Raw genomic sequence first — 13,233 nt, 5'->3', positions numbered from 1 at the left:
CTGCAGAGCATCTGGGGCTAAAATTAAAGAGACAATGTTGGCACCTTAAAAAAAGAGCGATTGCATTCTCGGCCTGCTTTTAGGAAGGTTTCACAGTAGTCGAATTCATGCTTGTTGACAACATACCTGCTGGGCAGCATGAACAGCTGGCGAGTACGATCGGAGAGACAGAGCAAATTTGAGAAGATTAAGCTGAAGATCTGTGAGAAACTGTCCAGCCTTCTTAATGACCAGGTTGTAGTACGAGCGCACAGACTCTGTAAGATTTAAAAAAAGAAAAGTTTTCATTTCTGCAGTTTCACCATTTCAATGTAAAAAAAAAAAAAAAAAAAAAAAAAAAAAAACATACCTCCATGCTTGTACACAGTGAGTTCTTTCACAGTGTCAACAAACTGCCAGAATTTCTCATTCCGATCTTCTGCAATAAACTCGCTGTGAACAGAAGATGAAATTCAGTAAGCACAGCATGAGCCTTGTTCTCTTCTCACTCGAGTTACTTTCAGACCACATTATATTCCCAGACTTTTTTGTGAAAATAATTGTGCATTCTATGTCCACAAAAAGCATAATTACACTTTATACAAGATGCACAGCCAGCGGGTTCTGACTAAAATTACAATGTAATCACTTCAGCTAAATAAATCAGAGGTCGATGGGCAAAATGTCTGTGAAAACAACTTTGCTGCAAAGTCATTCATTAGTGGTGCAATACTTGAAAATCATTGTTATAAATACTAAATAATCTTCGGCCACTGTTTACAAAAAGTTCATTATATTTTAATGCAGTGGTCATCGGATAATCGGTTTCTGTTATTGTTGCTCTCATGCTGGGATGCATGAGTCTTCACCCCCAAAAAAAACAATATCAGGGAGAAAGAATTCAGTTATTGCAAGTGCAAACATTTTGGGTTCAAAATGTTCTTGTAAGTGAGGAAATTATCTCTAAGGATCTTGAAACATAATGTGTTCACATCAACGCACATTGGCAACTTGTAGAAAACAAAACGTATTGACTGCTTGAGTTATGAACAGTGTTGTGACATCCACACTTAGAATAACCGACAGTGATAGAGCCAGATGGGAGGATAAAGTTTTGTGTGAAGTCACAGTGACTGTGACCCCCAGATGCTGATTATGCTGAACCCTGGGCTCAAATTAAGGCATATAGTGTCAGGCTCATCCAGAGAATTCACAAAACTGAAACAATGAAAAATACACATATATAAAATAATAATAATAATATAATATATAAACATAGTCATTTCACAGTGGAAGTTTTAAATAGCCTCTTTATCCATTCATCTTCTATACCACTTTGTCCTGTGTTCAGGGTGGTGAAGAGGGCAGGGTACACATGGACAGTTTGCCAGTCCATCACAGGACAACCACAGAGAAATACAGAGATCAATTTAGAGTCACCAATTAAGCTGATATGCATGCTTTTGGACTGTGGAAGGAAACCAATCCACACAGAAGAACATGCAAACTCCAGACAGAAAGGCCTGCCTGAACCCACAACAAACTATTCTGAAGATCTTCAGTGAACTTCAGGAAAAAGTTTAACTTGGATGATTAATTAAACAGGACTTAAATGATGAGTTGATCAATAAACATTTTATTCAATTATTGGTGGATAATTAATCATCTCAGTTTGTTTTCAACGTAAGATGAAAATGTATCTGAAGTTTCATAATTGACAGAAATATTAAATATAAGGGGAATTCTGGGGGGTGTTTGAGCTGATCCTGGTGCTGGTCCAGTTTTATTATGACAGATCCGTATGAATGGTACATGCAGCCTCACTGTAAATGACCGTACCTGGTCTCCAGGAGGAAAGGCGTCATGCTCCACTTGGCTTTCAGACTGGCAGCGACGCCTTTGGGTGCAGACATGGCGTGATGTATGTTGAGCAGCAGCAGTGACAGCACTATACCGCTCCTCATTATCACCCCGGATCATGTACCTTCAGAGACAGAGGGACAGAGAGAGGGAGACCACCAGCTCAGCTCTGCTGCCCTCGGAGGTGCCACTCAGTGCCACGTATGTACTGGAACTTCTTCTGTCAAACACAAAACCGGTGTACCTACACACGTTTAAAAATATAAACCCATAAACGTACCGATAATGGAAGATATCAGCCGCATTATAGCTGTTTGTTTGCGCGCTCGTTATTAAAATCACGGCTGTTTTTTAAGAAGGGTCACGCGCAACACACCGAAGTTCATAGATTAGCTGCAGCCTTTAAGTAAATGGCCCTGAATTTAAAATAAATATAAAACAGCGATGTTGTTAAACTGTTCATAAGCATGACTTGTTACACGCACACGTTTTATTACAGTTGACGGTGTTACCAATAATAAAGCTCTCACCCCGTTAGTGATGCTGACCCGTTTCCATACACAGCAAAGGACTTCACTTTGGTATTTTGGGAAGCTAGCAGGCAGCCGCCAAGGTGCCGGTGTAGGTGGCTCCCGCAGACCGTTATGTTTGTCTGGCTTAAATACAGAGAATTAAATGAATCGCTGGATTTCACAGAGTCCCGAAAATATTTCTCACTCTGCTTGTATGGACATCACGGATTGAAATAAGTCCTTAATTAAATTAAGCTAGCCGATCGAGGCAGGAATACTTCTGGCACTGCGGTAGACAGCTAAAGTGGCAGAAGCTGCTGCTCGAACAGTTTCCTTCAGAACACTACAGCGTGCTGTGCATATGGCGCCGCGTAATGAGCGATTACGTGTGTGTGCGTGTGTGCGTGTGTGTGTGTGTGTGTGTGTGTGTGTGTGTGTGTGTGCGTGCGTGCGTGCGTGTGTGTGTTTGCGTGCGCGTGTGTATACGAAACTTGAAATATAACTATGACATTATGATGGCATCATCATAATCGTCTTAATCAGTAGCAACAACAATAAAAATAACACTTTTGTAACAAAACACTAAAACACGAACAAGTTGTTAGAGAGTTAAAAGTGCTTAAAAAGTTTAATAACATTGTAAAAGTTACAGTTTTTGGCCCTGCCAAGCAACAAAATGTCCTTTTTTCATTATTCTGAATATGTGCAATTCTTTGATTCGTTTCTTTCAGTGTGTTATATTTTGCAATTACCAGCTAATTAACGCTACTAATGACTACTCAAGGATAACCGCATGTTTGTTGATGGTGAAATCGGGAGAGTTCGACTTTTATAAGCCCAATTATAGGATAATCTTCACAATAGCACGTACATCTTTTCTCCATTTATAGATAGATAGATAGATAGATAGATAGATAGATAGATAGATAGATAGATAGAAGGCAAAAAGGCAAAATTGAGATAAGTTTTGCAAGTGACATTAAAAAATATTCTAATATCTCAGAGTTGAGCCGTTTTCTATCTTGAAAGGTCACATTCGGATAGATGCACTTCAGAAAAGTTGAAGCTGATTGTGTATTTATATGTGGTCAGATCTCGTTGTTGTCTCAGCTCACTGTCCGTGCGGGCTTTGCACTGCGTTAAACAAGATTATGGGATGGACTGGACGGGATGTGGAGTTTTCCCAGCCCAACCGCATCGAGAGCAGAGCGCATATTTGTGTAGTGGGATGCAGCAGCAGCAGCAGCAGCAGCAGCATCCTGTGAGGAGCTGAGTGCTTCAGACTGTCTCAGTCCGTGCAGGATGCAGGAGGATCCAGCCCGACGGCGCGCATCGAGCGGCAATTCTGCAGGAGCAAGTCAGTCAGCGAAATGATCCACGTGATTTTTAACAAGATGCATTCCGGAGAAACAACCAAGAGGGGCTAAAACTCAAACAAAAAACTCTATTCGATTGTCTTATTTTCAACTTGACGCCGGAGCATGGGAGTCGTCGGGCGCGGATGCAGCTCCTCCACACCGGCTCCTCCAGAAGTTGGACGTCCAGAGATTTAAATGCCACGACTCCTGGATTCAAACAAGATTTCCGATGCAGTGCGGGCGGGCGCGCAGCATCCCAGAACCCACACGTCGGACTTCCCTGTTTGTGCATATTCCGCGTCCCTGGATCTTTGAACAACATGTTGCACTTAAAAAGGCACCTTTAGTCTGCCTGAGGCATGGGGGGATATTGATCTCCGGAGAGCCCGCGGCTGCTGCTTATTATTCACAGTAATGGAATGAAGACACTATCCCGAGATGATGGATGATAGATCCAGCAAACTCATTTTGGTTCCTATTCTGGCTGTCCTTTTTGTTATGATAGGCTACCAGTACATCTGTCCCGCCGGCAGCAATTCGTGCCACTTTAAGACTGAGGAGAAACTGAGCGGGGCGAGTCTACTTTCCACCCCGTACCAGGACAGCGACGACTTCTACCGAGACCAGGACCTGGAGGACGACAGCCCCCCGAGACTGCCGTCCAAATTCAACTTCACCGAGAGAGACCTGGACAGGCATGTGGAGTTCAACATCAAGGGCGACGACGTGATCGTCTTCCTGCACATCCAGAAGACCGGGGGGACCACTTTCGGGAGGCACTTGGTGAGGAATATTCGCTTGGAGCAGCCGTGCGACTGCAAGCCCGGCCAGAAGAAATGCACGTGTCACCGGCCGGGCAAGGAGGAGTCCTGGCTCTTCTCCCGGTTCTCCACCGGCTGGAGCTGCGGGCTGCACGCAGACTGGACCGAGCTGACGAACTGTGTGCCTGTCATCATGGACAAGAAGGAAGCCCAGAGGAATAAGAGGTAATGCTTGTAATGTCTGTGTCTGCAGGATGCTCTTAAGAAAGAAAAAAAAACGAAGAACTCTCAGGGTCCCCTGAGGTATTCAAAATGCAACTTTGTTCTTGTGTTAATGCAAAGTGAAAAGCCCATTGTCTTGAATAAAACTGAACGGTGAAAGGGTTGGGGATTCACCATCTCTCCCCTGGAGGGATTTGGATTTGTCATGTCAGGGACAATACAGAATGCAGACACAATCCCGGCAATTTCCCACAATAAAGCTAAATGGCATTGATTATACAGAAAAACACACACAAATGACAGCAAGCAGCCAGCCAGATATGTGGTAAGTGGGTGCACATGAGTGCATTAAACTGCAGATGGTGTTATAGTAAAACTGTTCCGGCATGTTAAACAGTCTCTCACTGTGTTTGACCTTCTGACACACAAATTGTCAGCGCTTGCCTTTTTGTGCCATTCACAATGAACTCGTTCCTGTCCCGCTGTGTGCGGTTGTTTTTGTCTAACCCTGCCATTACCCATTTGTCCCGAAACCACCCCTGTCACTGTGGAAATTATCTTGTTTAAAAAGTGCACAGCCCCAAATTTCACAGCAAGCTCTTCAGAGCGCCACAGGGTCAAAACACTTGTCGTACGACTCGCTGAAAAATGCACAAACACTTGTATTGAAGCGCACACATTCTTGGTTCATGAGGATAAATCACTGACTTTGTTTGCTGAATATTCATCCTTTCGAGTGAGGGCATTCATCTGTTTCAAAGAAGGTGGGAAACTTGTGCTGCGCCGCACTCAAACGCATCAATACGCACAACTCTCTCTGCATCCTTGGCCTTTGTGCGATGTGTCAAACTCCCTTTGAGGTGTTTGTTGTTGGCATACAGAAGCAGCTCTCTGCTCAAGCAGCGCATAAAGGCTTCTCATTTCATGCCAAATCTTACCTTGGAACTCGGTTCAAATTATCTCAAGATGTGTGTTTGGCTGATGGCGTTATTGGAGAGGAAGAGAAAAGAACTGCTCAATTTCAAACGCGTTGCCTCGACATGTTTACTCTTGTAATTGGAGGAGAAAAGATTTCCGCGACTGTTAGTACTAATGTAACATCACAGCCGGTGAAGTAATCACTTTGCAATGGACTCGCCACTGAGCGGGCGATGTTTTATTCCCTCTGCAGAAATATCGGTGTGTGTTTTTCTGCTTGGTGCGTGTTTCTGGAAAGGCTGTTTTTAAAGGTGTCTCAAGGCTCAGGCTACTCATTAAAACTAGGGTTGGGACGACTAATGGGAATCATTAAATCAACCGTGGTAGCAGTAGCTGTCGACTAACAGTGGACTTCTGCTGATAGTCAATAACAGTTCAAATTTAAGCAGTGAAGCTGGAAAATTGAGCAAAACTGCTAAATTGCATATGCAATAGGAGAACATAATATTAACAAAGTGAACTCTGACAATGGTTGTGGCACGAATAGACATCCTGATGGACATATATATGAAAGTTCTGTCTGTAAAACAAACATACAAGCCATAAACAGATCACCCAAATAGTTAAACTCTTGGATATAAATCTTCCAAAAATACTTCGACACACCAGCTTGGAGGAGCCCTGACAAAATATGTTGGCGCTTTAAGTTATATTTCAGAGCAGCAGAGAAATTCCTTCCCTATTTTGAAAAATATAATCATACAAGTACACAAGCACATGATTTATTTCTGCTGTGCCAAGTGCTTTCTTTGCTCAGGGAAGTGCTCGCTGGATGCGACAGCTCTTCATTTCACAGCTGCAGCATCTATTCTGCACTTACAATCCTCTCATCCCTTGTTCTTTAGCGGGCTCCCGCAGCATCTATTCTGAGATTATTCCGCCTCAGCCGAGACTGTTGGCAGACACGTTATGTTAGCCCCCCCCCCCCCTCGCTAACCAGCCACTGCAGAAGGCACATTCACTAAGTGTGATGACTAACAGCATTATGCAAATCTTATCTTCATGATCAGTTTGTGTATGAGCCATGCTTTCATTAAAATATTTTAAACAGTATATGGTCAAAGGAGGGGGAAAAAAAACACATAGTTTGGAATTAAAATGCAATAAACCTACTCAACCTGAGGATGCTTGGGGGGGGGGGGGGGGGGGGGGGAATACTGATTGTGTATCACTGCCAGACTCAGATGGCCTGGCCTTGTTCTGCGGATTGAGTGGCTGTCTCTCCACCGTCCCACACAGAGATCTTGAGGTGGCACCGGGGGGGGGGGGCGCGACGAGGGTCCGCGACGGCGCGCCGCCCGCCGTGGCCTTTTCAGCCGGGCAGGGCGGGCTTCACGGTGCGCCGGCCGCGCGGCCCGGGAAAAGGTCAGGCATGTCAGACCGGATCAGCGTGCGTGTCCCGCGGTGTGGCTCCTCCGGAGTGTGCTGTCAGTCAGGGAAGAAGTGAAGCAGGCAGGCTGCCTCTCTTCGGGGGCTTTTTGGAGAAACATCCCCTCTAAGTGCTGTCCTCTTAAGTTGCTTTGTGGAGAGCATGGCGGTATTACCTTGTCTGCTGCATGAATTTGGCTCGTCGAGCGGGTTGTTTTCCTCTCAGGCGATTCCAGTGCTCCGTGCTGAGGAGCGCCGCTAGAATTATTTCTGATTGTTACATGTTCATTATCTAGCTCTCTGGTCTGGAGTAACTCATGTAGATATATTCAGTGTGACAATGGGGCACAAAGCGGGGAGCTGATTTTTTAAGACGTAATTTATAGCAGCGGATAAAGCGGGGCCTGGCTAAATCCCGTCTCCTGCAGCCTGTGAAATAAAAGGTTTTAAGTTAGTTTCGCAGAACTGTTTGATGTTGCCTTTCATGGAAATCTAAATTAGAGCTTTTACTTCTTCTCTGCAATATATTAGGAGGATCGTTTCCCCAAATGTGAACGTCTGTCACTGAGTAAAAAATAAACAACATAAACCACAGAGCTCTATCATTGGTCTGAAGTGAGGAAATTTGATTATCAAACCTGCAGCCTGAAGTTTTTCCAATGAAGCACAAAGCAGAGACCTTGAATGAATTACTGTCAGACACATGCTTGACAAGGGATATCCAATTATCCATAAAGAAATCACACTGCTGTACAAAGTTTCTTTACTGGAGCCTCTGAAGTTTAAGAATGCAGTCTGTGATTCGTTCAGTAATGTGAACAAATCAACCAAACAAATACACTATAACCACCACGTTGTTTATTATGAAATTAAGTGAAATGTTGACCCTGAATGTGTTCAAATCCCCAAGAAAACAAATCAGTAAGGGATATGCTGTAAATCTACTCAAATACAGTCCAATTTGCAATGACCTGCTGTGGCGACCCTCTGGAGAAGGCAGCAGCCAAATGGGCACTTTATTGTCAAAATATGTCACAGATTTTGAGAAATCGTACACTGATAGAGGGCCATAAATTGGTGTAGTGGTTGGCACTGTCACCTCATAATGAGATATTCTCAGGATTGAGGCTTGTTGGGCTTGTCCGTTCTCCTTATTATTCATTGTTCAGCGAACAATAGTCTTAATTTAAACAAGTTCTTTATATGTAATTCTTTACTGTAGCAAAAACAGAATGTTTAAGGAATTGAAACATCTCGAGTAAAAAAACTGACAAATATCTTGTAATACCTGTCATGATATTGCAGTGTAACTCTATATAGGTACATAAAAATTGATGTCAATTGTCAGAAAACAAACTTAAAATACTACATATCTAACAAGTTTCACTCCAAGCTAGAACAGTTTAAAATGGTGATTTCAGGATGCGCAAATATTCCGAGCCAGCAAGGAGCTTATATATGGGCAAAAGCCCAGAAAAAACACTGCTACTGGAGGAAAGGCAGAAAAAAGAAAGACTAATGTTTGCAAATCTGCCATAGATAAGCCTCAATCTTTTTGATGTATTGTTCTTTGGACAGATGAAACTGAAGTAGAACTTTCTGGGCAGACAGCACCGCTCTGTTCATACGTGACAAAATAAAGTCTTTAAGGAACTCTTACTGTAAAGCACGGTGCGGATTCCAGCAGAGGTTGAATCCAGATGGAGGAATTGATAATAGAGATGATATAGAAAACTGATAAAACAAAGTATTTAGTCATTATTTCACACACTATTTGGAAAAAAAGCCAACAGGAAGAGCTATGATCATTTATTAACACTCACCAGGGAAATATCAAAACAACATCTTCTGTATACATTCAAGGTCGCTGAGCCAGAACACAGAAACACCCATTCATGTACATTATTTTTCATCTAAACAAACACAGACTGCCGCTATGTTTCAGGTAAATCCAAGACTTAAAACGTGGGAATGGAATCTTCTACTTTTTTTTTTCTCCACACTCGACCTTGGATCATTTATTATTAACAGATCCTATACAGGACTCTCCTACCAGCAAACATAAATTCCTAGAAGTGTTTAGTGTGAAACATTCAGACTCTGGAGGGAAAACCAGATGTTTTGCTGAAATACAAATCAGGGTCAAGCGTCTCGCTGCATAATGTGACGCCGTTGTTGACAGTGTCAGTGTGTCTCGCAGCGCGGAGGAGACAGGACCTGTCAGCGGCGCTGGTTTCGCTCATAATGTGGGTTCTTGTGGTATTTGGGTGACATTTAATGGTCGGCCTTTGAATTAGTGGCGAACTAATTTAAACTTTGCTTATAGTGGCCCTTGTCCTTTTGTTGTAACACAACAGTGTTTCACTTTAATGGAACATTTTTGATGCTGGTCTTTGATGAGTTCAACCACAGTCCACCGCCAACTCATTAATCATGAATTCACTTTTTTTTTTTTTTTTTTTTTTTTCGATATTCATATTCATTTCAACTGCTTCAAAGACTTGTTATCATCTCTGCCAGTAGGGTTATGATTTTTTATATCTGTTCCTGCAGTGGCCAAGTTTGGTTTTCGCACAGGATTACCAGAGCTCTAAACCTGTCACACATGAAAGCAGATTCATTTTTTCTTTGATTACTTCACGTGGCTTTGGTTGAACGCAGCGGCTCACGTCCAGCAGGTCAGCAGTATCACAGCGCGATCGGCGGGAGACGTTACTAACCGCAGAGCTAAATCTGCACCGATCACAACACTTTTACCACACAGACTCAGTTTATCCAGTCATATTTAAGAAAAACACAGCAGATCATTTGTTGTGGAAAACTTTCAGAAAGCTTTTTTTACAAGTTAATTAAAATAATGCTGCTTTTACAAACCTTACTTTCTGGGAGCTCTCAGAAGTTTTACCTTTTCCCAATGGGAATTTTCCAGTTGGACAATGATCAGACATTTGTTTCCAGGTCAAAATATTTATTCATAAACCTGTGAAATCTAAAATTAGATCAGTTTTAATCTAAGTGTGATAAAACGAGTTCAGTATGTGAGTGTTAGAACCTAAGTTTTGAATTTGCAAAATGTATTTTCCATCTGTGTTCAGAGGAAATAAACATTTTGTGGAACCTTTCTCACTCCCCAGATACTAACAGTAGAATGGGTGCAAGTGGTTAAAACATGAATAAATAGTCGCACGAAGGACCATGTAAATACATTTTTTGATGGCTTGTTTAAAATATTCCAATGATGTTTTGCTGTTACTCCTAAAACCATTTCTTGTTGCCAAGGTTTATTTGATATTAGTGTTTGAAAAACTGTCGGATGCCCTCGGTGTCAAAATAACGTCTTGTACAAAGACAACATCCACCGCATGTAGATTCCCTCCAAAATATTTGTGTGTTGTCCCCCATTTGTATGCAGCTAAAAACGACTCTGTATTCCTAGTAGTATTAAAGAAGACACAACCAAAACCTAATACCCCGAAGAAAAATAAGAAAGATGCTGCATATCAGAAAATAAATGTTGTGAGGAGTGTGAGCAGAGTGCAAACTTCCTGTTTCTAGTTAGGAGCCGCAAACAAGCAGATTGTCCTTGTCTTTGTGCCTGTAGCTGCGTTCAAAACACATTAAATATATTGTTAGAAATGTACGTTTGCTTGGGAAACACAGAGAGAGGAGGCTTCAGAGCGTGTAGCTCAGGATGTCAACACCGAAGCGTGCGTTTGTGCGTCGACTCTCCTCTTCAGCTCCGCTCAGCGTCTCACATATTAAACAGGAATATTATCTCACGGCCTGCAAAAAGGCCATAAACATCCACATTTTGTTGTGGAGACTGCTCTTTGGGTGCAGACTTATTTTCCTCTCTTACTTTATCTCCCCCCCCCCACTTTAACTGCGGCCTCATGATAATTTCATGCATATGCTGATGTCGCAGTTTTTATCAATTATACAATCTTCATTAGCAGCCTTCTTGTTGCTTATGCATAATGAATGCTCAGTTCAGAAGTACAAAGAGACCAACGTCAAAACACGAGTACAGTACAGATACTCTGACTGTGGAGCCCTGATAAAACAGAGAGAGAGAGAGAGAGAGAGAGGGAGACGTGGCTGTGTGGCAGTGTCCTCTGCTGTGATTCTGGAAACTGTTGTTTGGATCACAGTGTCCTCAAGGTTTTTACATTTTCCAGTCTGACTTCAAAGTTTTGTGTATCAGCATTAAAAAGAAAGAAAGAACAAAGATTTTGGCATCCAGCACAACAGAGATTATATTCTCTGATAGCGTGTCTTGTTTGGACGTTTTCTGCTTTATTTCTATTTTGTGGTGTATAATAGCTGTAATTCTGTTGGAGGGTGATGGAAAGACGCCACTACTATTACTATTAATGATTACTCTAGCTTGAAGTTTCAATGAGCTGCCAATGAGAGACGAGCCTCGCTGCTTTATGGGAATCATCTGCTTGACTGGAATCATACTTTATTCATCAGTTACTTTATGTTACTTCATCAGCAGGTAAAACCGCGTGTGTCTCACCTCCCGATACACTGAAATACTATTAAAATACCTGCAAGTTGCATGAATATTTCCCAAAAAAGTGTCAAATAAGCAATAACATGCTACCATTCTTTTGATGTCCATAGAACCAGTGTTATTCTTTGAATGGCACCTCAATGACATACCCAAATCCTTGACTGAATAACACCCCACATCATATTTTATTCATAATAAGTGATGCAGAGAGGGCTGCAATTACTGCGTGGTCGTTACCACTTACAGCTCCGATCAGTGAACCGTGCATGTCTCACTCTGTCTACTACCTGCTTGTGACATCTACCAATGTTGTGCATCTTCCTGAATCAGCATGTGGGAGGGAGTCATTAGCAACCTGACCCAAATGAACTTGAGAGCAGAGAGAGACGTCGCATTTTGCATTTTTTTCGAAGCGAGGCTCCGCGCCCTCGCCCCGGTATATCTGGTCAGTTTTACTCGGTGTGAATAATGCCGCCGCGTTCAATCTACCGCTGCTTATCTTGGTGTCAAAAGTTCTTCGGTGACCTTGGAACCAGCGGCACAGCAGATAACAAAAAAGGCTGTTGTATTATATTATTGCAGTGGTTTTCACAGTTTGGTGTTCCTCCAGTGGGGGCAGCAGAGAGCTTTGAGGGAGGGCAGGTTAGGGGAAAGCCTTTTCCCAACTTTTTTTTTTTTTTTTTTTTTTTTAATGATAAGAAATCATGATAATCGAAACAACTAGAGGGTACTACTAAATGTTATTGTGCCCTTTTTTGGAAAAAAAAAAAGACTAAATGCAACATTCCAGCGGTGCCATACGACATGTATTTGTGAATGAGTGTAAAGACATCCTCCCACTCTTTTAAGAACTTATATTCAATGTTTATCACTCATCATGTTTCTAGAACAGTTGAGTTCAAGGGTGTCAAACATATTTTAGCTCAGGGGCCACACACAGCCCCGTTTCATCCTGTGTGAGCCGGACCAGTAAAACATTGTCTTAATAGCCTCTAAATTAAAATTTTAAAGTTTGACACATGATGAAAATGTTTATATTTTCCCCAAAACAACACATGAACCCAGGAAAAATTTTCAAATCTCAATGTAAAGCAGATTATAATGAAACCATCTGGTGTGAATTACAGTGAAATGTCTATAAAACTTCTCTTCTAGCTGTTCTATGCTTGTTTTTACAAACTCACCCTGACAGTACGGCTTTTTTCATGCTGATATCTCAGCTTTGGTCCCAGAGAGTCTTTGGTCTCTTTGGAAATTTGTTTATAAAAAATAAATATAACAATGTTTCTTTTGAAATTTTTACCACTTGCATGTTGATTTGGCAGACCGGATTGAAACCTCTGGCGCGTCTTTTTTGACCTATGGACCTTATGTTTGACCCCTCTGGTTAAGTGAGAGGGAAACTGCAAATAAAACAAAACTGAAGCAATAATTTATTAAATTATTAATATTATTTATTTATTTTAAATCCACTTTTTAGACATTCCTGCTGTGAAATTGCAGGAAAACTGTGAAGCAGTAGTATAAACGTACGTCCTCCGGACACACAGATGAACCCGAGTGGGTAAAGTTGAGTGGATTTATCGTTCCGCTCGCGTCTTCAGAATGTAGGAGGAAATGTGCTCATCAAAACGACGGGATGTTTACAGTGTGTGGAGCTGTGAGTGCCCTTGCAG

The 13,233-nt window shown here is 42.0% G+C and overlaps 2 protein-coding genes across 3 annotated transcripts in view; one reads left to right on the top strand and one right to left on the bottom strand.

Annotated features, from left to right (window-relative positions):
- uggt2 (UDP-glucose glycoprotein glucosyltransferase 2) overlaps positions 1-2,429 on the bottom strand; it is a 36,082-nt gene extending 33,653 nt beyond the window's left edge. For both annotated transcript variants that reach the window (XM_030112832.1, XM_030112833.1), the window contains exons 1-4: positions 2,370-2,429; positions 1,819-1,963; positions 350-432; positions 127-257 (exon numbers count right to left, since the gene is read on the bottom strand). In XM_030112832.1, the coding sequence (XP_029968692.1) occupies positions 127-257; positions 350-432; positions 1,819-1,943 (339 nt within the window). In that variant the 5' untranslated portion in view covers positions 1,944-1,963; positions 2,370-2,429. The remainder of the gene's footprint in view (positions 1-126; positions 258-349; positions 433-1,818; positions 1,964-2,369) is intronic.
- A 1,360-nt stretch (positions 2,430-3,789) lies between these two features.
- Positions 3,790-13,233, top strand: part of hs6st3b (heparan sulfate 6-O-sulfotransferase 3b) — a 65,269-nt gene continuing 55,825 nt past the window's right edge. Inside the window, exon 1 of the mRNA XM_030112835.1 lies at positions 3,790-4,695. Within this exon, the coding sequence (XP_029968695.1) occupies positions 4,148-4,695 (548 nt within the window). The 5' untranslated portion in view covers positions 3,790-4,147. The remainder of the gene's footprint in view (positions 4,696-13,233) is intronic.

This window comes from Salarias fasciatus, chromosome 16 (assembly GCF_902148845.1).
Source record: "Salarias fasciatus chromosome 16, fSalaFa1.1, whole genome shotgun sequence".
Lineage (NCBI taxonomy): Eukaryota > Metazoa > Chordata > Actinopteri > Blenniiformes > Blenniidae > Salarias > Salarias fasciatus.
This window is presented reverse-complemented; position numbering and strand designations above follow the sequence as displayed.